The 23,407-nt window shown below is 53.0% G+C and overlaps 12 protein-coding genes across 12 annotated transcripts; 6 read left to right on the top strand and 6 right to left on the bottom strand.

Moving 5' to 3' along the window:
- Positions 1–150: 150 nt before the first annotated feature.
- clxA (calnexin) lies at positions 151–2,756 on the top strand. The gene is made up of 5 exons (XM_071030570.1): positions 151–517; positions 578–860; positions 914–1,044; positions 1,097–1,750; positions 1,804–2,756. Exons 1-5 carry the CDS (start codon positions 392–394, stop codon positions 2,299–2,301), a joined length of 1,692 nt encoding a protein of 563 aa, XP_070880759.1. The 5' UTR covers positions 151–391; the 3' UTR covers positions 2,302–2,756.
- A 43-nt stretch (positions 2,757–2,799) lies between these two features.
- BJX67DRAFT_367849 (CoA-acylating methylmalonate-semialdehyde dehydrogenase) lies at positions 2,800–5,183 on the top strand. Its single transcript, XM_071030569.1, has 3 exons — positions 2,800–3,856; positions 3,909–4,546; positions 4,612–5,183. The coding sequence occupies exons 1-3, from the start codon at positions 3,121–3,123 to the stop codon at positions 5,026–5,028; spliced, it is 1,791 nt and encodes a 596-aa protein (XP_070880758.1). The 5' UTR covers positions 2,800–3,120; the 3' UTR covers positions 5,029–5,183.
- On the bottom strand, positions 5,184–6,939 carry BJX67DRAFT_367845 (uncharacterized protein). The gene is made up of 4 exons (XM_071030568.1): positions 6,151–6,939; positions 6,060–6,101; positions 5,536–5,991; positions 5,184–5,469 (listed from the first exon to the last, which is right to left on the bottom strand). The coding sequence occupies exons 1-4, from the start codon at positions 6,202–6,204 to the stop codon at positions 5,308–5,310; spliced, it is 714 nt and encodes a 237-aa protein (XP_070880756.1). The 5' UTR covers positions 6,205–6,939; the 3' UTR covers positions 5,184–5,307.
- Positions 6,359–6,928, top strand: BJX67DRAFT_326210 (uncharacterized protein). Its single transcript, XM_071027419.1, has one exon. The coding sequence runs from the start codon at positions 6,503–6,505 to the stop codon at positions 6,791–6,793; it is 291 nt and encodes a 96-aa protein (XP_070880757.1). The 5' UTR covers positions 6,359–6,502; the 3' UTR covers positions 6,794–6,928.
- A 26-nt stretch (positions 6,940–6,965) lies between the features above and the next one.
- Positions 6,966–8,482, top strand: BJX67DRAFT_386249 (dynactin subunit 2; the record flags this gene model as incomplete). The annotated part of the gene is made up of 3 exons (XM_071034029.1): positions 6,966–7,004; positions 7,057–7,116; positions 7,169–8,482. 3 exons carry the CDS (start codon positions 6,966–6,968, stop codon positions 8,480–8,482), a joined length of 1,413 nt encoding a protein of 470 aa, XP_070880755.1.
- Positions 8,483–8,622: 140 nt separating this feature from the next.
- On the bottom strand, positions 8,623–10,649 carry BJX67DRAFT_326133 (dolichyl-P-Man:Man(7)GlcNAc(2)-PP-dolichol alpha-1,6-mannosyltransferase). The gene is made up of 3 exons (XM_071027416.1): positions 10,578–10,649; positions 10,243–10,521; positions 8,623–10,189 (listed from the first exon to the last, which is right to left on the bottom strand). The coding sequence occupies exons 1-3, from the start codon at positions 10,591–10,593 to the stop codon at positions 8,763–8,765; spliced, it is 1,722 nt and encodes a 573-aa protein (XP_070880754.1). The 5' UTR covers positions 10,594–10,649; the 3' UTR covers positions 8,623–8,762.
- Positions 10,606–11,488, top strand: BJX67DRAFT_326163 (YOS1 family protein). The gene is made up of 5 exons (XM_071027417.1): positions 10,606–10,630; positions 10,721–10,826; positions 10,892–10,951; positions 11,022–11,132; positions 11,283–11,488. The coding sequence occupies exons 2-5, from the start codon at positions 10,793–10,795 to the stop codon at positions 11,336–11,338; spliced, it is 261 nt and encodes an 86-aa protein (XP_070880753.1). The 5' UTR covers positions 10,606–10,630; positions 10,721–10,792; the 3' UTR covers positions 11,339–11,488.
- Positions 11,489–11,564: 76 nt separating this feature from the next.
- Positions 11,565–12,216, bottom strand: BJX67DRAFT_326267 (uncharacterized protein). Its single transcript, XM_071027421.1, has 2 exons — positions 12,137–12,216; positions 11,565–12,052 (listed from the first exon to the last, which is right to left on the bottom strand). The coding sequence occupies exon 2, from the start codon at positions 11,975–11,977 to the stop codon at positions 11,639–11,641; it is 339 nt and encodes a 112-aa protein (XP_070880752.1). The 5' UTR covers positions 11,978–12,052; positions 12,137–12,216; the 3' UTR covers positions 11,565–11,638.
- On the bottom strand, positions 12,175–15,228 carry creB (ubiquitin C-terminal hydrolase CreB). Its single transcript, XM_071027418.1, has 4 exons — positions 14,926–15,228; positions 14,626–14,766; positions 14,551–14,564; positions 12,175–14,485 (listed from the first exon to the last, which is right to left on the bottom strand). Exons 1-4 carry the CDS (start codon positions 14,959–14,961, stop codon positions 12,373–12,375), a joined length of 2,304 nt encoding a protein of 767 aa, XP_070880751.1. The 5' UTR covers positions 14,962–15,228; the 3' UTR covers positions 12,175–12,372.
- Positions 15,229–17,616: 2,388 nt separating this feature from the next.
- BJX67DRAFT_326095 (putative ubiquinone biosynthesis monooxgenase (Coq6)) lies at positions 17,617–19,837 on the bottom strand. The gene is made up of 2 exons (XM_071027415.1): positions 19,419–19,837; positions 17,617–19,339 (listed from the first exon to the last, which is right to left on the bottom strand). Exons 1-2 carry the CDS (start codon positions 19,588–19,590, stop codon positions 17,964–17,966), a joined length of 1,548 nt encoding a protein of 515 aa, XP_070880750.1. The 5' UTR covers positions 19,591–19,837; the 3' UTR covers positions 17,617–17,963.
- Positions 19,838–20,535: 698 nt separating this feature from the next.
- BJX67DRAFT_325961 (uncharacterized protein) lies at positions 20,536–21,459 on the top strand. The gene is made up of 3 exons (XM_071027414.1): positions 20,536–20,585; positions 20,694–21,127; positions 21,202–21,459. The coding sequence occupies exons 2-3, from the start codon at positions 20,816–20,818 to the stop codon at positions 21,307–21,309; spliced, it is 420 nt and encodes a 139-aa protein (XP_070880749.1). The 5' UTR covers positions 20,536–20,585; positions 20,694–20,815; the 3' UTR covers positions 21,310–21,459.
- BJX67DRAFT_367822 (sorting nexin-4) lies at positions 21,449–23,353 on the bottom strand. Its single transcript, XM_071030567.1, has 2 exons — positions 22,882–23,353; positions 21,449–22,797 (listed from the first exon to the last, which is right to left on the bottom strand). Exons 1-2 carry the CDS (start codon positions 23,170–23,172, stop codon positions 21,610–21,612), a joined length of 1,479 nt encoding a protein of 492 aa, XP_070880748.1. The 5' UTR covers positions 23,173–23,353; the 3' UTR covers positions 21,449–21,609.
- Positions 23,354–23,407: the final 54 nt, after the last annotated feature.

Raw genomic sequence — 23,407 nt, 5'->3', positions numbered from 1 at the left:
CAGAATATCGAGCGATGTAAACCCAGCTGCGCCATTCTAATTCATTGCTCCAGCTCGACTGTTTCGACGGAGTTCGGAACAATCATGTGGAAAGGTGTTGTTGTTGGTGAAAAAGATCTCCCGACAGAACATTGGAGAAGCAGCACTAACCCGATTTAGCAGAGGGCGTTGGAAGAGGCCACCTGGAACTTAACTCACAGCATCATCGCTTTATATAACCTTCTCCTGTGCTTCTTTTCCCCAACTCTTCTTCTTTTCTCTCTTCGCCATCTTCTGTTCAGCGCAATCCGCCTCTGTCGCCCAGTTCGACTTGACCCCGCCCTTTCTCTTCCTCCACGGAGGGCCAATTGCCTGATCGCTTGCTTGTTTGTTCTTACCCTTGCCCTTCACCATGCGTCTCAACACAGCTCTTACCTCCGCTCTGGTCTCCTCGGCCTCTCTCATGGGCTATGCCCATGCTGCCGAGGATGAAACAGGCGGTGATGCTACCTCGGTGGTCGAGAGGCCTACCTTTACAGTGCGTTAAGCTTCATTGCTATCGGAATTGTCTTGCGTTTTGCTGACTTCGAGCGTCTAGCCCACCGACATTGAGGCTCCTTTCCTGGAACAATTTACGGACGACTGGCAAAAGAGATGGACTCCCTCGCACGCTAAGAAAGAGGATTCCAAGTCGGAGGAGGACTGGGCCTATGTCGGCGAATGGGCCGTGGAGGAACCCTCGGTCTTCAAGGGCATTGAGGGCGACAAGGGTCTCGTCGTGAAGAACGTCGCAGCCCACCACGCCATTTCTTCCAAGTTCCCCAAGAAGGTTGACAACAAGGACAAAACTCTTGTCGTTCAGTATGAGGTCAAGCCGCAAAGTAAGTGGATTCTCACGACATTCGGGCTTCTCTGCTGACGAATCGTCCTCAAGATTCTCTGGTCTGCGGTGGTGCATACATGAAGCTTCTCCAGGACAACAAGAAGCTTCAGTCTGAGGAATTCTCCAACGCTACGCCCTACGTGATCATGTTTGGCCCCGACAAGTGTGGTGCGACTAACAAGGTATGAGTGGTTCATAAACACCATCCCACCAGGCGGTTGCTTACTTTCCAAGGTTCACTTTATCTTCCGCCATAAGAACCCCAAGACTGGCGAGTATGAGGAGAAGCACCTCAAGGCTCCTCCCACCGCTCGTACTAGCAAGCTCAGCTCCCTCTACACCCTCATCGTTCGCCCCGACCAGTCCTTCCAGATCCTGATTGATGGCGCTGCTGTCAAGAATGGTACTCTTCTCGAGGATTTCAACCCTCCTGTTAACCCCGAGAAGGAGATCGACGACCCCAAGGACAAGAAGCCCGATACTTGGGTTGACGAGGCTAAAATCCCTGATCCTGAAGCAACCAAGCCTGATGACTGGGATGAGGATGCCCCTTACGAGATTGTTGACGAGACCGCTGAGAAGCCCGACGACTGGCTGGAGGATGAGCCCAACAGCGTCCCTGACCCGGAGGCTGAGAAGCCTGAGGACTGGGATGATGAGGAGGATGGTGACTGGATCCCTCCCACCGTTCCCAACCCCAAGTGCGGTGAAGTCTCTGGGTGTGGCCCCTGGTCTCCCCCGTTGATTAAGAACCCTGCCTACAAGGGCAAGTGGTCCGCTCCTTTGATCGACAACCCTGCGTACAAGGGACCCTGGGCTCCCCGCAAGATTGCCAACCCGGGTTACTTTGAGGACAAGACTCCTTCTAACTTCGAGCCCATTGGCGCTGTAAGCAACCGTTAATTCGCTGTTTACCACGAAGTGACTAACATCTTTCCCAGATTGGTTTTGAGATCTGGACTATGCAGAACGACATCTTGTTTGACAACATCTACGTTGGCCACTCTGTTGAGGATGCTGAGAAGCTCCGCAAGGAGACCTTTGATATCAAGCGCCCTATCGAAGAGGCTGAGGAAGAAGCTTCCAAGCCTAAGAAGGAGGAGACCGCGGCTGGTACGAGCGTCAGCTTCAAGGAGGACCCTATCACCTACGTCCGCGAGAAGGTTGACCACTTTGTTGGCCTGGCCAAGGAAGATCCTCTTAACGCTGTGAAGCAGGTCCCTGAAGTGGCTGGTGGCCTTGGTGCCCTCCTTGTGACTATGATTCTTATCATTGTTGGTGCTATTGGAGCTAGCAGCCCTGCCGCTGCCCCTGCCGCCAAGAAGGGCAAGGAAGCCGCCAAAGCTACCAAGGAGAAGACTAGCGAAGCTGTCAGCTCTGCCGCGGAAACCGCAAGGGGCGGAGCGACCAAGCGCACTACCCGTTCGTCGGCGGAGTAGGGATGTGTACGGTGTTAGGTCGCAACTTGGGGTGAGAAAGCGAACGCTATGGCAAAGAAAAGCCAAATACGAAGCATAGCACGGCGAAAAAAAAAACTTCCTATAATTTCAATCCCGGTTTCGTAGGTGTTGTAGTATTTATCAAGGTTCCGATCGTGCTCAGATGACATTTCTATGAGAATGAATAATATGTACAATTTATTTGGCCGTTGGCTTTCTTCTTTCCAATTTTCCATTCTGGAGGCAACAGATACTGCGTCCAAAAAACAACGGCTCTGGCAGCTGAAATCAGACAGTCCTCATCATTCCTACCCCGAATTTTCGTCGAGGAGTGTTGATCTGCGATATCGGGATTATTACCCCAACTTGGGGACTTGGGGAACACCGGCGATAGACCGAGGGTTGAATGCTCACATCGCCGAGGAGCAGAGCCAGAGCCTTCACGAAATATGACTTGCTAACGGGAGGTCTTAGAACAAGCAGGTAAATCCCGATCGCCTCGAGGGAGAACCTGCTTCTCAGTAGCGAACATCCTGGAGGTGAATTGGAGGTAGCCTTCCGAAATGCTACGTGTGCTCTAATTGGTGGGAAGGACCGAGGGACTGTCGGTTGGCCTCGGGGTGGAGGGTTGGGAACGGGCGGTCACATACAAATAGTTATCGGGGGGAACTATCCGTGCTTCTGACCTTCTTCCCTTGATCATCTCTTGCGATTCTCTTTACCGCCACTTGGCTTGTTCTTGATGCTCCTCATTCCTTGATCCCCATTGATACTTTGTCCCGCAAATTGTAACTCCTTCCACCTCCCTTGATTCCCATCATGGCCGCCCGTCGGTCCCTTGCCCGGTCCATCCCCGCCCTCCGCGCTGCGTCTCCCCGCACGACGGTGGCCAACATCTCATCCGCCAGGGCCGCTGCAGCTTCGGCTTCTCGCCCTCTCTCAGCTTCGTCCATGTCTTCCTCTCGCATATCTGCTTCTCAAGCCTCGCCAGCCGCCTCGTCAGTGGCCTGGCGTCGGCTTCACGCCACAGCCCAACAGCTCACCCCCGCAACTACATCAGCGGCTAGTACCGCCACCGAATACCCGACGAGCCACGAAGCCATTCCCAACCCAATTGACACCACAAACTTCATCGAGAATGAGTTCGTGTCTTCCAAAGCGAGCACATGGATAGACTTGTATGACCCAGCCACCAACAATCTCGTCACTCGTGTGCCCCAAAGTACCGATGACGAGCTGCGCGCCGCTGTCGACTCCGCCCAGAAGGCCTTCCCGGCCTGGCGGGCAACGAGTGTCATGGCCAGGCAGCAGATCATGTTCAAATTTGTGAATCTTATCCGTGCCAACTGGGACCGCCTGGCTGCATCCATCACCCTCGAACAGGGTAAGACTTTTGCGGATGCCAAGGGTGACGTTTTGCGTGGCCTCCAGGTCGCGGAAACTGCTTGTGGTATCACGACTCAGATTACCGGCGAGGTGCTAGAAGTTGCCAAGGATATGGAAACGAGGAGTTACAGGGAACCTTTGGGAGTTGTTGCTGCCATTTGCCCCTTCAGTACGCCGCTCTTCGTCCAATAATCTTTGCCCGGCTACTAATCAGATTATAGACTTTCCTGCCATGATTCCTCTCTGGTGTATCCCTATTGCCACTATTACTGGAAACACCTTGATCATTAAGCCCTCTGAGCGTGACCCTGGCGCTGCGATGATCCTGGCCGAGTTGGCCAAGGAGGCCGGCTTCCCTCCTGGTGTCATTAACATCATCCATGGCGCTGCCAAGACAGTAGACTTCATTCTGGACGAGCCTGCTATCAAGGCCATTAGCTTCGTCGGCAGCAACCGCGCCGGAGAGTACATCTATACTAGGGGTTCCGCCAACGGAAAGCGCGTGCAGGCCAACCTTGGGGCAAAAAACCATGCTGCCGTGCTTCCCGACGCTAACAAGAACCAGACCATCAATGCTATAGTTGGAGCTGCCTTTGGAGCTGCCGGTCAGCGTTGTATGGCTCTTAGTACCCTGGTCACTGTTGGCGAGACAAAGGAGTGGCTTCCTGAGATGGCTGAGCGAGCCAAGGCTCTGAATGTCAATGGAGGCTTTGAAGAGGGTGCCGACCTTGGCCCTGTCATCAGCCCCGAGAGCAAGAAGCGCATTGAGGAACTGATTGACAGCGCTGAGAAGGAAGGTGCCACCATTCTCCTGGACGGACGAGGTTACAAGCCCGAGAAATACCCTAACGGCAACTTCGTAAGTATCAATCGTGCATTGCTACTCTATTAAGACCATCCTGTTTACGATGTCGTTTCTTCCAGATCGGCCCTACGATCATCACTGGCGTCACACCCGAAATGAGGTGCTATAGAGAAGAAATCTTTGGCCCTGTCCTCGTCTGCCTCGAAGTGCCCACATTAGACGACGCTATCGAGCTCATTAATAAGAACGAATACGGTAATGGTGCAGCGATTTTCACCCGTTCCGGCCCTACTGGATCCCGCTTCCAGAAGGACATTGAAGCGGGCCAGGTCGGCATCAACGTTCCCATCCCTGTCCCGCTCCCCATGTTCTCATTCACTGGCAACAAGAAGAGTATTGCCGGCGGTGGTGCCAATACCTTCTACGGCAAGCCTGGTCTTAACTTCTACACTCAACAAAAGACGGTGACGAGCTTGTGGCGTGCTGAGGATGCCGTTAGCACAAAGGCTCATGTTGTGATGCCCACACATTCATAGGTCAAACGAGAAACGGGATATTGGGACGTTCTTATGATGGTTTGGTGGTTTGGTCAGATTGTTCCGGTGAGATACTGCAATCGTATATCTACTGTTTAACGGCGAATACCATGCCCCTTATAGTTTATCACTCACGGTCACATGTGCATGGAGTAAATTTGTCTTATTATTCAAGATAATAATGACTAGCAATATCAGAATAAATATGAAACGCCGTCGCCTGAAGTCGACTCTATAGAGAGACCGATCTACATTTATAGATTCGTTGATCGGTCGAACCTAGTAAGCAATGTCCTCGTCCTCATCCTCATCCTCATCCTGCTCAGGTTGGGGAGGAACAAAGGTGTATACAAGCCTTGCGAGGACATAGTCGCCGTTATTAGCAACGGCAACTCGGCGAGTATGGTAGCGTTCGCCATTGATGAGCTCGAAGCCCCAGATCTAACCATCTGTCAGTCCCAACTAGCCAAGAAGGAAAAAGATTAGAGAAGGAGAGAAAAAACATACCTGTTCAGCGGTCCAGCTCGAGTCCAAACTCTCCACATAACTCTGCAAGAACAAACCCTCGCCAGCCCCCCACCCTTCCCCCTCAACCTTATCAACGAGGAACCCCTCGGATTCACTCCCATCAGCCAAGATCTCCCCCCTCAAGAACTTCCCGATCTTCTCATCGTCCAGATTCGTGCTGATCTCCACATCAGGCGTCACCTTGCCATCCTTGGCCGAGCCGCGAAGAAACCTCGACTGGCCCTCGACCCGGCCGAAGATGTTATCATTGTGCTCGCGCTTCTTCCAGTCCGTGATGCGGAGCTCAGAGGATCCCTGGACGCCGCCGGTCACGATGTTGTCGACGTCGATGTGTTGGACGGTTATGTCCGTGGTATCGGGGGATTGGTATTGCTTTGTCTTGAGGGTTACGGAGACCCAGGCTAGGGTTGTGCGCATGAACCAGCTCAGACCTTGCTTCTCGTCACATAACGAGTTAGTACTGGATTTCGGGTGTGGAGAGAGGGAAATGGTAGAAGGTGTACCATTGCAAGGACAGGGTCCGTTTGGTCGGAAATGGTGCGGTCCTGTTGGCGTTAGCAGACTCAGGGAGGGGCAATGGAACTGCGAACGCACCATGGTCCAACTGCCATTGTAGTTGGCGAAAGTGATATCGTCGGGGGTGGCCATTTTGATGAAGTAAATAACGTCTTAAAAATATAGAATGGCAAGTAAGCGGCGGTTTGCGATCGGAATGCTGGAAAACGTGGTGGCCTTTGGAAGATATCACAGAATGGGCAAGGTGCAGGTGAGGTGGGGGTATCGAGGAACTCGAGACGAGCAGGAGACACACCTTTTTTGTACCGCGGCCACTTGAGCTTCGACCCTGCTCGCAGTCCCACGTTGTGCATCGGCTCCTGAGCCCCTCCGCAAATGGGCATTCGACTGCTCCAGTCACAGTGCATCTGCGACGAAGCTCCGCTGACCGATGGGCAGGCCGAGGCTGTTGGCCTGGGCGCATGTGTCGGGGCTCCATACCCCCATAGTTTACCTGCAGAAAGGAACTGGCTTGAGATTTATCCATGGACAAGGATTTGGAGCTGTCTGGGGCCTGTTTCAGGGGACCAGGCACAGTGTTCTTGGATTTCCTGACCCTTGGGCATTGATGGCACTCTCGAGGAGCGGTCCTCCTGGTCTTTGGAGCGATGTGATTTTCTCATATTTTCGATTTATTCTGAAAACTATGTTATTCGATAGTGAAGGCTGTGTAACAAGCTAAGGTTCAATTGGTTGGACAGCATATGTCACTGACCCCTTGGTGAATGTTGGAGAACTGCTGCCTCAGGCTGCTAGGCACGAAGATCCCCTTTCACGTGGTCTCGACTGAACAGTCAGGCCCAGGCTTCAGTCCAACAATCCATTGGATCAAGACTTCTCCCATTGCCCGAGCCATGGCTTTCAACAAGAAATATGCCGGTCTGCCGGACCTGGTATATCACCAAAAACTCGACCTGCATTACTTCCTTTGGCTGACTCGCTCAGGACCTCGCTCCCGATATCTATGAGACTCCCGACCTCACGGATGAAGCTTCCACTATCCCGGTATATCCATGTTCACCCTCCAATTGAAACCTCGGGCCTAATACATGTTTAGACAACCACAATCCATACAGACTCCAATGTAGACGACGCCACTACCAACTCGGATATTGACCAAGAACCCGTCAACGCAGACGAAGCGCGCGCCCATTTTCTTGGAGCCACCGTCGACGCCCGTCAAGTGAATTTCTCAGACAGCATTGCGACCAAGCGAAAATCGTACAGGAGTAAGAGGGGGCGGCGGAAGAGGTCCGATCGTGCGGATGGCGAAGACAGCGATAGCGAGAATGAGAGCCTTGAGAGAAAACTCGCGCGCCTACAGCGGGAGGTAGAGGAATTAAAGGACGAGATGGCTGCCTCCCAGAAACCCGATGCCGAAGGCGAAGGGGTCCCAGACGGAACAAAAGACACGCTAGATGACGGAGTCGAAAAGTTAAGTCGCGCACTTGATAACCTCTACGCCTCGTCGCGGGGTGTGTCTCAGCCCCATCCTGCGGCCGCTTTGATATCCCAGAAGCTTGTGGCCAATTCCTCAACGCAGCCCACCGAAACTAGTGGCGCCCAGACCGAAGTTGTAACAAGCAATCCCGAACCCGATCCCGCCGCTGGCATCCTCTCCCACGCCGCAGCGTTTGACGCTCGACTCGCCTTGATCGAATCAGCAATGGGCATATCCACGTCCTCAAACCCTTTCGTCTCAGAAGGAGCCTCCGACCCCCCTCTTCAGCCCGTCCTCCCAGCCCTCGAGTACCTCACCACCCGCCTCTCAGCCCTCATGACCCTCCTCGTCGGCCCGAGCCCCGTTCCCGCGGCCTCGACAACTGGCTCGAGCCCTGCATCAGGCACGACAATGTCAACTCCCCACCTCGAAATGCTCTCCGCGCGCGTCAGAAAGCTGACAACAGACGCCGAGAACCTGGCGCAATCCCGGAAACGCGCCCTTGACGCAGCCAAGATCATGCAGGCTGCCCGCATTGGCCGTACGACCTCGGATCTATCCGTCTCATCACCCGTCGAGCCTGAACAAACCGTCGCCCAGAGCGACGAGCAAGCCACCAAAATCCAAGCCCTCTATGCTACTCTGCCGACCATTCAATCGCTCCACCCCATCCTCCCCAGTGTGTTGGATCGTCTACGCTCCCTCCGCGCCATTCACGCAGGGGCCGCGCAGGCCTCTGAATCGCTGGACGAGCTGGAGAAGCGCCAGGCTGACATGGCCGGGGAGATCGAGCAGTGGCGACAGGGGCTGAGAGCCGTGGAGGAGAAGATGAACCAGGGTGAGGCTGCGCTGAAGAGTAATATCGAGCTGGTCGAGCCGTGGGTGCGGGATTTGGAAAAGAGATTGGAGCTGTTAGAGGCTAATAATTGAATATTGCGACGGCATGACATATACCCACGATAGTCATGATATATCTAGACAGGGAAAAGAATGCAGGACATACTTTGGGCTAAGTGGAGCTTGGGGATGTACAGTCTACCACATCCGGACATAAGTTTAACATAAAGATACCAGCATCAAATGGGATACATCTGGCATACGATCGAAAGTCCAAGTCATACTGGCGCGTTCTCATTCCAATAGATAGGTACAGTTAACGTAAACTCCTCCGAAAACCAAGAACCCCTGAAAACCGCATAGTAACAATAAATTAAGTCTTCACCCTCTTCAAAACTGTAATCCTCGGCTCCATCCTAACTTCAACCCACCAACCCCTCGTCACCCTCCCCCGAACAACCTCAACTAATCCCTTCCACCGACCAACCAACCAATCCGCAGACTCCCCATCACAAACCTTCCTTAGGATCTCCTCTTCAACAATCCCCAACGCCTCCTCCCCTGGCCTGAGAACCCTCAACCCCGCGAACCCAGTTATCGTCTCGACGTCCTCCCAACTCCCAGCAACGGTGGTCAGGGCACGAACAGAGTTCGCCTCGTTCGGTTCAAGTAGGAGATAGTCGAATTGGGACCAGAAGGATGGGGTGGACTTTTCGGCGCGCGAGTCCGATTTGTCGTAGTGCCACGATTCGGACGATCGACTGGCGTCGTGGCGATGATGAGATGGGAGTTGGAGGAAGCGTGTGACGCCTGTTTGGCATGCAAGGTTTCCTAGGTGGATGGAGAGGGCGGTGTGGTTCTCGGGTGGTGTGGTGGTGGTGCTATGGACGTGAGCGTGGAGGGCGTTCAGCGCGTGAGCGCCTGGGTAATTTGCTGACGATGCGGGTAGGAGAATGAACGAGGACACCGCGAATGAGACGAGAGTCGACCCGATCATGGCGACGGAGAGGAGTCGGTAGAGGAGGGACTTGGTCCTATGCGTCCAGATGTAGGATGTCCCTAGGGCGGCGGCTGCGGTTAAAGGTGGAATCGCGTAGACGATGAAGCGCCATTCCTTATGTGGTTGGACACTGTATATAAGGACGTAGGCGAGTGACGGGAGGAGAATGGATGTGGATATACGGCGGGTTGCGGGCTGGAGAAGGGCGACCGGAATGCCAATGAGGTAGGTTGATGGGTTGAGGAGGAGGCGTGGAATGGCGTTGGTGAAATAATAGTGCCATGGGTGTGTGCCCCAAGCTGAGGCCTGGCCGGCGACAACATTGAACTTGAATGCTGCCAGCTCGGGCCAGAGGGGGAATTGCTGCCAGAAGAATGAGTCTACTGGAACTGTAATGGATAGGCCGAGGATGAGACCTAGGGCGCCCGCGGGAATGATATCATGCTGGATACCGATGCGTCCCGTGGCTAGGAGGAAGAGAGTATGCGTTGCAAGAAAGAGTGCTAGCTCAGCGCGGAAGACAATGCCGGCGATTGTTATCAGATAGAGTGCTACCCGGCTTCGCTTGCGGCATGTTTGCCTGTCTGCGGGCTGCGTTGGAAGGAGAGCTGCCAGGGCGAGTGTGGTTATTCCAAAGGCGAACATATTGGAGAGTGTCCGCGAGGCGTAGTAAATGATATGAAACTGGCTAGCCTGGAATAGCAGGTACCATGTCGCAGCGGTTCTCCCAGCAGTGCGGCGCAATGCATGGACAAAGGAAAGGAGTGACAGAGCATTGAACAAGCCAAGCATAGCTCGTGCTAGTGCAAGGTACGTCAGTAAGATCCGAATGCATTTAGAGGGAATAATATACCTGCGAATTGTCGGTCGATATCCTGATTCAACCATCTGAATGGAGTTGAGAGAGTCGAGAGCACGACGGCCCCAGCAAACGTCCTAGGAACAGCTCCAGGGAATGTGAAATGATCGTATTCCGCCCGGAGTACGTCAGAAACATTGCGAGTAGGAATCCCGTACGTCTCAATGTCATGAATGGCTTGGATATGGAACGACTCCTCTACTTTGGTGTATGGAGCGAGGCTGAGATGCACAAGGACCAGCGCTGGGATTGAAATGAGCAGCAGCAAATAGCCTGAAAACCAGTCAGTCAGGAATCCTATAGAAATAAAAAGGGGAATAAGAGCGTACCGACATCTCTCAACATTGTGCACTGAGAATTAATTGGTTGTCGAGAGGTGAAAGTGAGTCGGGGCTGTCCCACCGAGGGATGCTGTCAGTCGAGTCGATCTGGCAGCTTCACTTCTACCAACTTTGCCTGACAAGACAAACAGCAACGCCCAACTCTCCACCAACACCCCCAAACACTCCCAAACACCCTCTACCCTCTCTGCTCCTACTCAGCAATGTCCTTCTTCGGTCTCGGAAGACTTGTATACGGTGCGCAGTCCCTCCCTGACTACGCTACAATTCCCAACTAACTCCGCCTGCTCTCGGCTTCGCAGTGATAATCCTGATCACAAACTCCATTGCAATCCTTTCCGAAGACCGATTTCTCGCAAGAAGTATGCCCCTCCCTTTGCGTCCGTACTCCGCGGAAGAAATACCACAGCTAATTCAAGCTACGTGATATAGTTGGATGGGGTCGCACACAAGCTGACCCAGCCTTCGGCGCGACATACGACAGCACGAGCGTCAAAGCAAAGACCATAAACCTGATTGCTAGTGTGAGGACGGTGATGCGGAGTACGTATCTCTTATATTTTTCCTTTCTAAGTGATATCGTCGAAGCTACTCCGCCTCTATTCGGGATGAGAGGACGCTGCTGGGTTGCTTGAATGGGTGGCATGGGACATTGATCGCATTACTGACTTTCTTCCTCTCTGGATAAAATAGTACCACTAATCGTGATAAACACGATAATTATCGTTTACGAACTTATTCTCGGATGATCTTCGTCGTTACGCTGTTCGTGCGGCTCCAGCTCCAGTTCAGCGAGGAACAGACAGAAAGAGGGCCGGACTCCAGCACATCAGCCTTTCCATCCGCCGCATTTTCCAGTGAAACTGAGATTTATATGTGGGAATGCGTAGCTGGGAGGTAGGAGAGGCCACGCCGAGGTGGGCCAGCGTGTACGTGGCATTGGAGCACCCGCTGCCCCGGCCTGCTGGACCAGTGAGTGGTGGAACACTGGTTCTTGATGACGCTGTGAATTTTATCTGTCCTTTAGCGAGTTATTGGATGTGTTATGATTACAGATGTGTTCTACTCTCTGTATATAACGCTTTCATGCTGGACGACAGCTCTACATAAGGGAATGGCTCTCGTGGTTTGCACTGGCTAGCAGTCTCCCGAATAGGAAATCGTAGGCTTCGGATTCGCATTCTAGAATCTATATGCCATGCCCAGCTGGGTGCACTGCCTATCTTTGCGCGCCGGAAGAAAGAGGAAGAAGTGCTATGAATACAGAGCACATCATGTATACTTCTCGAGATTGTACGGTAGAATGACCAAATTTTTTTTCTCACACTTTCCACGACCAGAGCTACCCTTCCGCTCTGGTACCAGGCAAGCCAGTGGATGCTTCTCATACATGTGACATTCTGAGAGCATGCGGTGAGGGACAGGAAGGGGGAAACATTGACATCAAAGTAGTCCAAACGCCATATTCGCCGAGCTGTGTGACCCAACACGGGTATCACGAAGAGATGGATCAAAAGAGGGGGAAAAACAGATAACCACGCATCTGCTTGATGGATATGCGATGAAATGCAGCGAGATGCACGCCGAATCCAAGAAAACCACGCAAATTAAGACATGATCCGAACAAATTCGCCATAGCAACACCTGCCACAGATTATAGGGCCTAGTTGGGAAGAAAAATTTGATGATACATCATGGAATATATGTGCGGCAACATCGCCGAGGGTATATGCAGGGCGAAAGAAAGAGTGCGTTGGCGAAAAACAAAGAGCTCGGACGAGTCCTAGGATGAAAGAATGTTAAATGACTTTTTCCGGATGCTAAAGCTCCTCCACTTTCCATGGCTTGATCGGTCATTCTTCGGGCTTCTGATAGTATCCTGCTGTTCGGGCTGGACCGTAGGTGTCTCGACTGGAGAGGGGCGCGCGGCGTGATTATTCGGTGGCGGTGACAGCGGCTGTGATGGCGGTTGAGCTAGGGGTTTGCGTAGTATTTCTGGCTGCGCTTGCTCGACTGAAACTTTGCTCGAGGAATGGTCTCCGTTTGGCAACGACGGGAGTGGTGGTAGAGAAGTGCGGCTTTCCTTATCTTTCCCTAACCGATGACTGATGCTCCTGAACCGACCAAGCCCCCCAGGGGACTTCTTCGACGAGCCATTCTCAGTGTGATTGCGCCGATCCTCCTCCACCTTCGTCGCTTTACTCGCCTCGAGCGCCGCCTTTAGCTCAGCCTCTTCGCGTCGTTGCCTGTCCCTGAAACTGCTTTCGATCTCCTTCCGACGTTGTTTCTCCTTCTCCTTTTCAGCCGCCTTCCGCTCCTTTTCCTCCCTGGCCCGTTCCTTCCTAGACTGTAAGTCGCTCTTTCTGGACTTTAGCGGACTCGGTGGTGTCTCGGGAATGGGAGGTACGGGGGGTAGGGACGTGAGAGCAGTCTGAGCAGGGGCAGATGAGGTAAGCTTTTCGGAATATGCGTTTTCATAATGTGTGGACAGCTGAGGTGCCGTCGGGGCGCGTTTTAAGCCGGTGAAACGGTCATGTTCCTCAGGCACCGGGACTTGAGAGGCGCTATGAACATGAGCGAGTGCGGGCGAATGCGCAAAGCCGTTATGCTTTACAATGGCGGTGTTCGCTTCAGCTAGTGGCTCCATGTTCTCTTGTTCCTGTTCTTTCATCACAGCTTCCATGGTAGTCTCCTGGTAGAAAAGCACATATGCGCAGGCCAGACCCGGCTTGTCACCGAAAAAGTTTCGCACATAGTTCTTGTCCACGGGCTCCACCATCTCATCGTCAAACAGCAGCCAGCCACGATCTTCGGTCTTGATAATAGCGACATAATGCCCATGATAAGGCCCACCTCCGATATGTACCACAACCGCATACAGCTCGTAAAGACGGTCGGGATCCTCGGCATCATCTGTGGTGTTGAAGAGGCGAAGGTGGTAGGGATAAACAACTCTATGAAAAAGCTTCTGGAGCTTCTGCAGGTCCTCGGTATATTTGAAACGTTTCAGATGAAGCGCCAATACTCGAGGTAGGCGTTTGATCTTCATCCTTTTTTCTGCCTCCTGTAGCCCTCCACAGTTGTCACAGTGGAATTTGTTTCTTTCACAGAGCATCTCCTCGGCGGAGAACTTCCTGAGACATGACGTGACAGACGAGTGCTGTTCTAAATCGACTGATAAATCTAAGAAAACTTCGTCACGCTGTGATACCTTCTCACAGGTGAGACATTGTGTCTCAGAAGTTAGTAGACCCTCGAACAGCTCATGTACCCACCGGGTGGTGTTTGGTGTTTTCAATCCTGAGCTGGACGATGGCTGGAGAGACTCTGAACTCTCATCCGCTGGAAGGAGCTTCGAAGGCGTGGGGTCTTTTGCCGCATCCTCCACATTTGTAACCACTGCGTTAAGCAACAGGTTAAGAAACTCATGTGCATCCTGGTGCATAGCTGTGCGAAACATCTCGTGTTCCCTGCGGAGCACATCTAAGAAATGTTGCGGTCGAATGATCCCTATTCGAGTATGACTCCCGACAACCGACTCGAAGATGTCTTTCATTGACGTGAACAGCGACTCGGACATAGCATAGCTGTCTGAGTTATTCGCGGTCTCAAGGAGAGGAAGCGTCTGCAAAGCTATTTTCTTCTTGTACTCTGGCGAATCTTTATCCTCGGGTTTTTGCTGAGGGTTTGGAGGCTGTCCGGGCCTGGGTGGGTTGGCCACTTTTTGCTTCTCTGCAAGGGCCTCCGCTTCAAGACGCGCATTCGGATCTTGATATCGAAGGGATTTTGCCAAGGCCGCCTCTAAACTCTCGATCGGCGTTCGCTTTGGATAATTTAGGACGGCCTCCCGGAAAGGCACTGAATAGTAAAGACATTGCAGGATCGAGTTACAATAGCTACCATAGCTTGTTAGCCATCTGGATTCTCTGGTCGTATCATGATCATCCAAGGAGCCGCTTACCACGTGTTCCCGTACTAGCACAAAGAAATTAGCATTGTATCTCACAACAGCAGCAAGGCGACAGGGTGCACTCACGTTCTCCATTCCAAAAAACTTATCACTGCCATCTTCTCGTATCGGGCCAAGTTCCATCAGCATCTTCTCGAGAGGGGTCATCGGGAGCGGCTGCAGTTCCTTCTTCGGGGGAGCGACCCCAACCGCAGGTGCGGTAGATCCCTTGATAAGAGTCAGCATACTCAATAGCATAGGAAATAACTTGAGGCTGAAAATGAGAGCAACTCGACTGCGGCCGTGAGCTATGACACGAACATGGTGTAAGAGGAGGAGAAGGAGAGGTAGTGGACAGTTGAACAAGGTTAAGATTCATCAACTCACCACATCTTTGCGGAAGCTTTTTAGGAACGACCCCATGATAGTCACCAGTTTTCTGGATCCGTAGCGACCACCACCATCTGGTGACCCAAGCGGGGAAAGAAGCCACCACCAAAAGTTCGCTCAACGGCGCGACGTTGTGCTGCCTGGAGATTCCGCAGACGGGTAAAGTATGTGACGACCGGTAGAGCGAGAAGAGACGTTGGCGAAGGTCAAGTAAACAAGCGGAGGAATTGAGCGCAAGGCGACAGGAACGCGTTATCGGGCCTGAGAAAGGAAAGCCTGGGCGACGTTTTGAAATCTCACGAGCGTGGCGAGAGACTTTGGGGTAGTGGGTGAGCGAACGGGAGAATAATATGGGGCGGAAACGTGAGGGCGGCGGAATCGAGTAACGGAGGAGATAGCCGGTCGCGGGAGGAACGCGAAAGGGAACGAAATTGGCTGCAAAGAGGATCTTCTGGGAGGAGAGGATGCAATTCACAGACCAAGGAGAAGACGGATGAAGGAGGGAGAGACGAGCCAACGAGCGAGACTGGGGAGAGGAGAACGATGGGGGCGAGGAGCAGGTCAATCTCACAGATCCAGGCCGCAGGACCTCCAGGAGCCGGGCGGGTGGGTTCTGTCACGGTACAGGGACGGTATTACAATGACGACAGTTGACGGCGGGTAGAGCACTGGAAACGAGGGGAAGGAGGGGTGTGTGTTCGACCATCGGCTCCGACGGGCCTCAATCTGAATACTGGCAGTTCTCTCCTCACTCGATTTCATGCTCGTCGGAGTTACGGTTGGTTTAATCCCATCTCCTCAGAGCTTGTCGGCTTCTTCGAAGCGAATGTTGATTGCCTTTGTCACCGTATTTGTCACCCCATTACAACTCTTATCGGTAAGGTAATTTATAGCCCAAGTGGTTTGTGAGAACAGGAACATCCATCCTTTCCCACCATCGGGCTGGCCTGAGCTGGGACATTCTTAAGGATCATGAATGGGACAAATACAGCCTGCAGGTTCCTTTCCCCGTTTCTTGCCATTTTCGCGGAATGGGAGGGGGAGATCCTGGACTGCCCCCGCCAGGATCGATTGGGAACTTGGGGCCATGCTGGCCACCTTGATGATGCTCACCTTGGACCATCCCATCCAGCTTTGGCGAGTTTGCCTCCCTCTGGTATGATCCTCGTCCAACATGCTTCCTTTCGTGGGCTCCGCACGGGCGGCTGTTTTACTCAGATGCGTTGTCGAAAAAGGCGACGCTGCAAGACACTGCAGCCGGTGGGACCAGATGCTTCCGTCGCTCAAGGTGCTCCTCTCGAGTTGTCGGGCTGCACATGTGTCCTCTGATATGCCAGACCTCGCGGGCGATCAAGATCAAGGCTGGGAGAGAACAAGCACACTGGATTGACGTGCCATACTTCCACCAATTTTGACACGGCAAGAAGATGACTTCGGGATTTATAAGAGTGTCTCTTATTATGCGAGCCAAGCAGGGTTACATCCAACAGCCCCAACAAGCCTGTTGATTTGTTGCCAGCCCTTTGGCGTTGGCTTAGCTTCACCTGTGCGCCACGAGTCAGTCTGTCCGACGTCCAACAAACGCTTGAGTTCGTCGAAGGTGGAATTCGAAGTGCCTGGCCTCGAACTTGCGGCAAGTTGAGGTCTTTCAGCAGTCTGCGATAATCCACATTAGCGCGACTAGCGATGGTTACCGGGCTCCCAAGGACGAGGAGCAATGTGAATGAACAAAAGAGTGCGTGATTTTACGAAGTGTCCAACTGGGCGGCGCTCTTGGCAGCGCTCTCGTGTGGAGCAATCAGAACAGCGCTCGCGCTCTGCCACTCGACAATAGCCACCTTGAGAACAGGCAGCTTCCTCATCTTATCTCCAATAAGCTCCAAGCATTGATATGGGAGAGCTGTCCGCATGATACGCCCTGTATCTTGACAGAGAGGCGTCGTCTCTCTGCGTGGCCCATCGTAGCACTTGTTCTGGAACAGTTCCAGCGACCGAACCACGTGGAATCCTCGAGATGACATGAATGGGTGCCAGCCAATCGTATAATTTCTTGTGCCCCATCGCAACCGTGACCCCAACTTGAGAGATACTAGCGCCTGTCACAATTGTATCCGAGTTCGCTCGACATGATTGGTGAGAGCGGAATCGAAACTCCGAAGTGGCATACTAGGATGTTCCAGCACGGTCGCAAAGAATCATTTCAGACTACATCACAGAGTGACTTACTGATACGCGGAGTCCTTTGCAAACATTCGACTGCAATCGCATCAACTTCAGCCAAGGGCAGGACTTTAAGCTAAGAAACTCAGTTTGTCTCAGACCTGGTGGAGCGAACTTTTAGCCGCTGTGATAAAGTATGGGGTAATTACGCCACTACTTCTCATAGGCTGCGACTGTCAACACTTTCATGCACAGACGTGGAGAACAACGCTCGGCGCTCCACGACACCAACTCCACACACCCAACCATGTTTCAAGGCAACTGGCGCTCTTTCGAATTTCATCGGATCTTGAGTCGCGCAGTTCCTTGCTTCAGTGAACGTCTCGCTTGATGGGACCTCCAACGATCTGCAGTACTGGAGTGTTCAGGATCACCCAATGTCTTGATTACTAACTACTGCGAGGACAGAGTCTAAGCCTGGGACAAGAAATCAGCTCACCCTTCTGACGATCAAAGTCGAACAGTGATTTTTTCTTCCGAAGCTATCCTCCGACGACATGGTTGTGTCTACGGAATTCCAAGAGACCGGTCTTCTCTCCCGGATGCCCAAATCGGCCTGACCTTCCGGAGGAATATATGTATGCGCCGCTTCAACTTACAAGATGTTTCAACTCTGAGAAGGTTACGTAGCGGGGTCGCGGTTTTGGTAGGGTCGGAGCCCCGCCGAAACCTGATTTCTGGAGATATTCCTGAGATTATTCGACTGGAGAAGGATCTGAGGTATGTAAACAGGTATCTCCGTATATAATACACGAATATATAACACATGAAGGAAGACAACTATGGCAAGGAGAATGGCTCGAGCCAACGATGAATCATGACGAATCAGCGTTCCTCATTAGGAATCCTTTGACAAACGGTAATCGATCGATGATCTCGAATCCCAGACTCCGGCCCCAAGCCACAGGACCCTGACCCCGAACATTGTATAGCTTGTGCAGGATATCACAGGTTCCGCCGATCTTCGCATTAGTGGCCCATCGGTCAGCAGTATACCGCTCGAGGGTAAGGGTATCACCAATATCCATCCCATGATCCACCGCGTATTCGATCGTGCTAGAGAGAGATGCCACATCGCCGATACCGAGGTTTAGACCTTGCCCAGCCAGTGGATGAATGACGTGGGCTGCGTCGCCAACAAGCGCCACACGCGGTGAGATATAGGTCGATGCGTGGCGGAATCGGAGAGGGAACGAAGCTACGCTACCCTCTTGGACACCTGTTACCATTGGGGGGAGTTGGGGCACAGGAGGTGTATGTTGGAGACGCCAGGTCAGTTCGCTTTCATGGGGATCTTCGTTTACATCGGCGGCGGGTGTGGACGGGCGTTCCATATGCATCATGTATTTAAGATCGGACATAGATAGACGGAAAGCTGCGTTCACCATGGTTACAAATGCGCCTGGGGACAGTGACTTGAGATAAGCAGCGTTCTCAACGGTCGTGGACCAAACCAATGTTGCGTGATTGTCCGGGAGCGGAAGAAGTGCTATCGGACCTCCAAGGGATGGCAAAAACCGCTGGTACGCTGTCCTCGTCCCGATAGGAAAGGGAGCCGGGATCTGGTCCGCGAGAGAAAGGGTTGCGACAACTCCATGACGCTGGTAATCCCAGCCCTCGGTAGCAATATCTGCATAACGGCGGACAGGACTGTTGATACCATCGGCTCCGACCAAGAGTCTGGCAGCAATTTTGACGGGTGATGCGGAAGATTGGGGCGCATTTGCGGCTGGAACAATGGAGAGTACCGGCCATGCCGAAAGATCCGGCCCATCGGGCTCATCAGTACCGCCGTTCTCTATTGACGACACGGTGGTGTTAGAGAAGATGGACAGATTCTCATCTCCAGAAGCAGCGATGCGCGATAGAAGCGCCTGTACCAAATTGGCATTCTCCGTCATCGTTGCGACGGTCCGGAGGTCCTCGAACGGCGAGGTTTCCATGGACCTGTCAAATGAGATCTTCGACCCTGTTTCACCATCCCACACCTCCATGCCCTGGTAGGGCTGCGTTCGTGACACATCCAAGCGTTCCCAAGTCCCAATTTTCTGTAGAAATGACACGGATGAGGGTGTAAGACTGCTGACTCGGTTGGAGAAATGTTGCGGGTCCAGCTTCCATGATCGGGCTTTGTCGAGGTCTTGCGATTCCACAAGGGCGACCTTTAGCTTTGAAGTCGCGGGTGACGCACCTGTGGGTATGTCAGCGCCTCACCTAATAATGCGCAATAGCTGCGTGAAACGGAGAAGGGAAGGGGGGGAATGGCGTACGAAGAGCGGCCAACAGCGCCAAACCAGCAGGGCCACCTCCGACGCAGACCACATCGTAGATATCCGTCACAGGTGCAGGCTTCGACCCAAGCTCTCTTCTATTCAGGGATCCGGCAAATCGACACGAGGGGCACACGTACGGCCGGAGAGCTGAAGTTGAGATTGGCCGCATGCTGAGCTGGTCGTCGAGGGCTGAGGTACAACTCGGAAAGCTTGGAACGAACTTGCAACATTGGAACCTTGCAATGATTTCCCGTTTGGTCGATCGCCTGGCGTGGTGCAAACGGGACAAACACCCTAGGATCGACGGCGGCCGACTAGCAGATGATCTCCTGTGGACAACGCTCTGGCCACCCGTGTTGAACTTTGCTCGTCTTTTTGATATTCGTGGAAGTCTGCTGCCATTCAGGGGGGGTTCAGGAATCCGATCTGTTGTTTGTCAAAGGCTGCATCGCAAAGGCGACGAGCACCGAGTTGGAAGACTGGGTTACGCGGCCGGATGTTTCAGGTCTGCTCGAAGACGTTGCGATCCCGCAGTGTAAATGAAGCTTACTGCAGCCAATTCCCTGCAGAACAGAGAGCGAGAGGGAGCACGGGTGGAAAGGGCAAATCCCGAGAAAACTGTTAATCACGAAGAGGCGTGTGCATGCGGGTTTGATGGACATCTGGTAGCATGCGGACTCTAGCGGCCAGGTGTTACGCCCCCAAATCAGCCTCGTACAACCCCTCTAATTGGCGGCTCTGCTCCCATTTCTCGCCATCTGCATTCGTCGACCTCTCTGCAGGGGAGTGATTTGATTGTTTACTCTCTCCCAGGCCCATTCCAGGAACGCCTGCCAAATCACAGTTGTAAGAGGAAGCGCCAGAGCCCAATCAGCCCCCACCTCATTGCCATCATCATGCCAGAAACGAAGGAAAATCATGCCTGTCCAAAAATAGCTCATCCTACATTCCTCCTCAATCTTGACAGGACGAAAACGTGTGCATTCTCACCCACACTGCCCCGTCGGCGTGACGCGGATCGCTGCGCCACGCCAGCAGTCTTCGACCATTCGCTCTTACGACCAGCAAGGAATCCAGCTTGACATGCGGCAATTGAACACAACAGCGATCTTCATCGCCGTGCAAAATAAGCAATCACTGTCAGCTCAGCTGAGCTTTTGAGTGGCGAGTCTCCTCCAATAGCCGCAGAGGTGCCTGAGCTATGACGATTGATATACTCGGGCGAGGCCGCCAGCGCTGCCGAACGTCTCTAATATTCCATTCTTCAATTAGCGACAGCATCCTTCGCGATTTACTAACGAAGACCTTCCATAGCCCACCATCTACCGCTTCTGCGGATTTCTCCATTGTGACGATCCACTTTTCTTCCCATCCTTCTTGCCGTCGATCTGTTCATGGCTTCGGACATCAAACCATCGCCTTCTGGATCCTCCAATCCTTCTCCCTCAGACTCAGCCTCGCAACATGAGGCGTCGAAATCACCCTCAGCCTCAACTTCCACTAACAACCAGCACGAGAAACAACCTTCCCTCTACCCAGGGCTCAGCGCCAACTTCGCTCACGACCCTAAGGCTCCCTTCGCCGTGAACTATGACCAAGAGATTTACCTGCAGTTGATGTCTGGCGAAGAGGGGACTGGGAGAGAGACAGCCGGAGGAGCAGGGAAGAAGAAGTTGAATAGGACGCCGACGCAGATATACCGGGAGGTATGTCTCTCCCCTTTGTCTATTCTCCACCCATTCTGTAGTATTTGGGCTCGGCTTATGAAGCGGAACAAAAGGAATGGGTTCGGCGGGCCTTGAATCTGGCTATCTCAGATCCGAGAGGGGATCCGAGCCCGATTGATCTCGAGTGCGCAGAGAGCCAGAGAGAGAGGGATAGGTTTTAATCGACGGAGAGCTGCCGTGAATGGGCCCTCAGCGCAGAATGTGGATGCCTCCCTGGATTGGATCGGCTCAGGACGGCTGGGGAACGGATGATAATCGCTTTGAATGAAATAATCGCTATAATGAAGGAACACTGAAGAGAAGCTAGTACTATATGTCGTAAAACATCGTAGAGGCCCACCATTGTTGCTCTCCAAGGATATTAAAGGGAACACCAATTGCAGGGTAGATAATATAAACAGCTCCGGCTGTTTCATTTAACAGCCTCATATAAAATGAGTCCCATAGCGGGGGGTTGTATGTTATCTGCGGGCTCCTGTAGCCTGCGAGCCGTCAAGATTTTCGTCGAGGTCTCCCTCCATTTCTGCAACGAATCGCTCCCACGTGTTTAGAACTCCTTGGTAGAATTCGATGTGTTGTTCCGCAAAGTCGCCCATGGTATCACGGAACTCGATCGCTTTAATTCTCTCGAAGTCCGCAACCTCACGGACTACCTCCTCGTCAAACATCTCTGACGTGGTTTTGGCAGAATCAACCTCGCGAGTGAGCTCGTCAATTCGGAGCTCAAGCTTTCGCATTCTCTCCCGCCGTGACTGCTCGTGGTCGACGCCACGCATGTCTTCCATTTTAGATCGGATGAATGAAGCTGGGGAGGAGGTGAGTGGGTTGGAGGCGTAGTATGAAGAGGGGTTCGCGGCGAGGGAGTCCCGCTCCGCCACCGCTTTATTACGGTAGTCGACCAGTGCTTCGAAATCGAGCTGCTTCTGCTCACGAGTTTTCAAAAGTGCCTTAAGAGAGATGATGTAGGCTTCCATATCGCGGAGGGATCCCAGATAATTCTGGTCCGTGTGATCCTTGAGTGTTTTGATTCCCCGCGCCGTTTCCTCCACAGAGGCTGCGAAGACTTGCAATGGCACCTCAACGTCCGGCTCAAGGGGCACAAGCTTGCGGAACTGAGTCGCGAGATCATTGTAATCCGTCTCCAAGTCAGACTCTCGTCGGGCGACTCGGGCCACAATCTTTTCCACATGGTTTAGGTCCTCGTCGAGCTTATCCGCCTTCTCCCGCACCTCGATGAATCGGCGGTCTGGTTTATGGACTTTGGTGAATGCATTCACGAATGTGTCGGTGAAGTTGTCAAATATGCCTGTTCCGGCCCCCTCCGATCCACTGGTCGAGTTGCGAGATGATCGCAGGCGCATGTGCGCATTCCAGTCGGGAGACTCCAAGAAGATGGCCAGCAAAGGAGCCCTACGGAGAACTGGGTGCAGCGACAAGCGCTTCAGAAAACGATGCAGAGACCATGCCCTTCGAGATGTAAATTCAGGTCCGAACCGATCTCCTCGAACGTACTCCATCTTATGCTTATCTGGCAGCGGCGGCACCGCACAGGCGGGATACTCTCGGTAAAGCGTATTGTAGAGGAAGAAAAAGTCAGTGAATCGCCGCCGCACAGCGAAATCTGATTTCTGAAAGGACTTGAAGTCGGTCTGTTGTTTATCCAATTAGCACTCGAGCCTGCAGCTCAGCAAGGCAGCTAGGTATCACCAGGTCGTTGAAGCAAAGAGACTCACATGCGTTGTGACCAAGTATGATATGTATGCATCTTTGGTCCCGTCATTTTCTTTCAAAGGCGAATCTACCCGACATTCTAACACTCCATCTCCGATACCTGCGAGATTCAGGGCGTCCGCGAGCGGTCCCGCCTGAGGCGTCTCGGGCGCCGAGCTCATCCTCCGCTTGCCATTGGGGTCATGGTGAGAATCGGGAGGCTCGTCTGCATCGGTTCCAGATGTCGTAGGACGGGAGATATCGCTGCCCGGCCCATGACGCCACGAGACGCTATCAAAGTCGTCTTGATCCATGGAGGGGCCGATCGAGGGTGGTGCCGAAGGATATTGGTGAGACAGAGGGGAGGTGCGTAAATCAACGGGGATAGAGAAGGAGCCAAAGAAAAGGTGCAAAAGATGAAGCCCTAAAAGACGATGATGATGGGCGTGGGGGTGGAGGTTGGTCAATCGAGGTTGTGCTCATGGAGAGTTTCGGAGGTGAGGTTTGGTCAATCGGGGAGCTGGCACAGCGTCATCGCCAAGACCTCCC

This window comes from Aspergillus lucknowensis, assembly GCF_044049455.1.
Source record: "Aspergillus lucknowensis strain CBS 449.75 chromosome Unknown BJX67scaffold_82, whole genome shotgun sequence".
In the NCBI taxonomy this organism is placed as follows: Eukaryota; Fungi; Ascomycota; class Eurotiomycetes; order Eurotiales; family Aspergillaceae; genus Aspergillus; species Aspergillus lucknowensis.
Note: the sequence above shows the minus strand (reverse complement) of the source record. Positions and strands in the feature narration are given on the sequence as shown.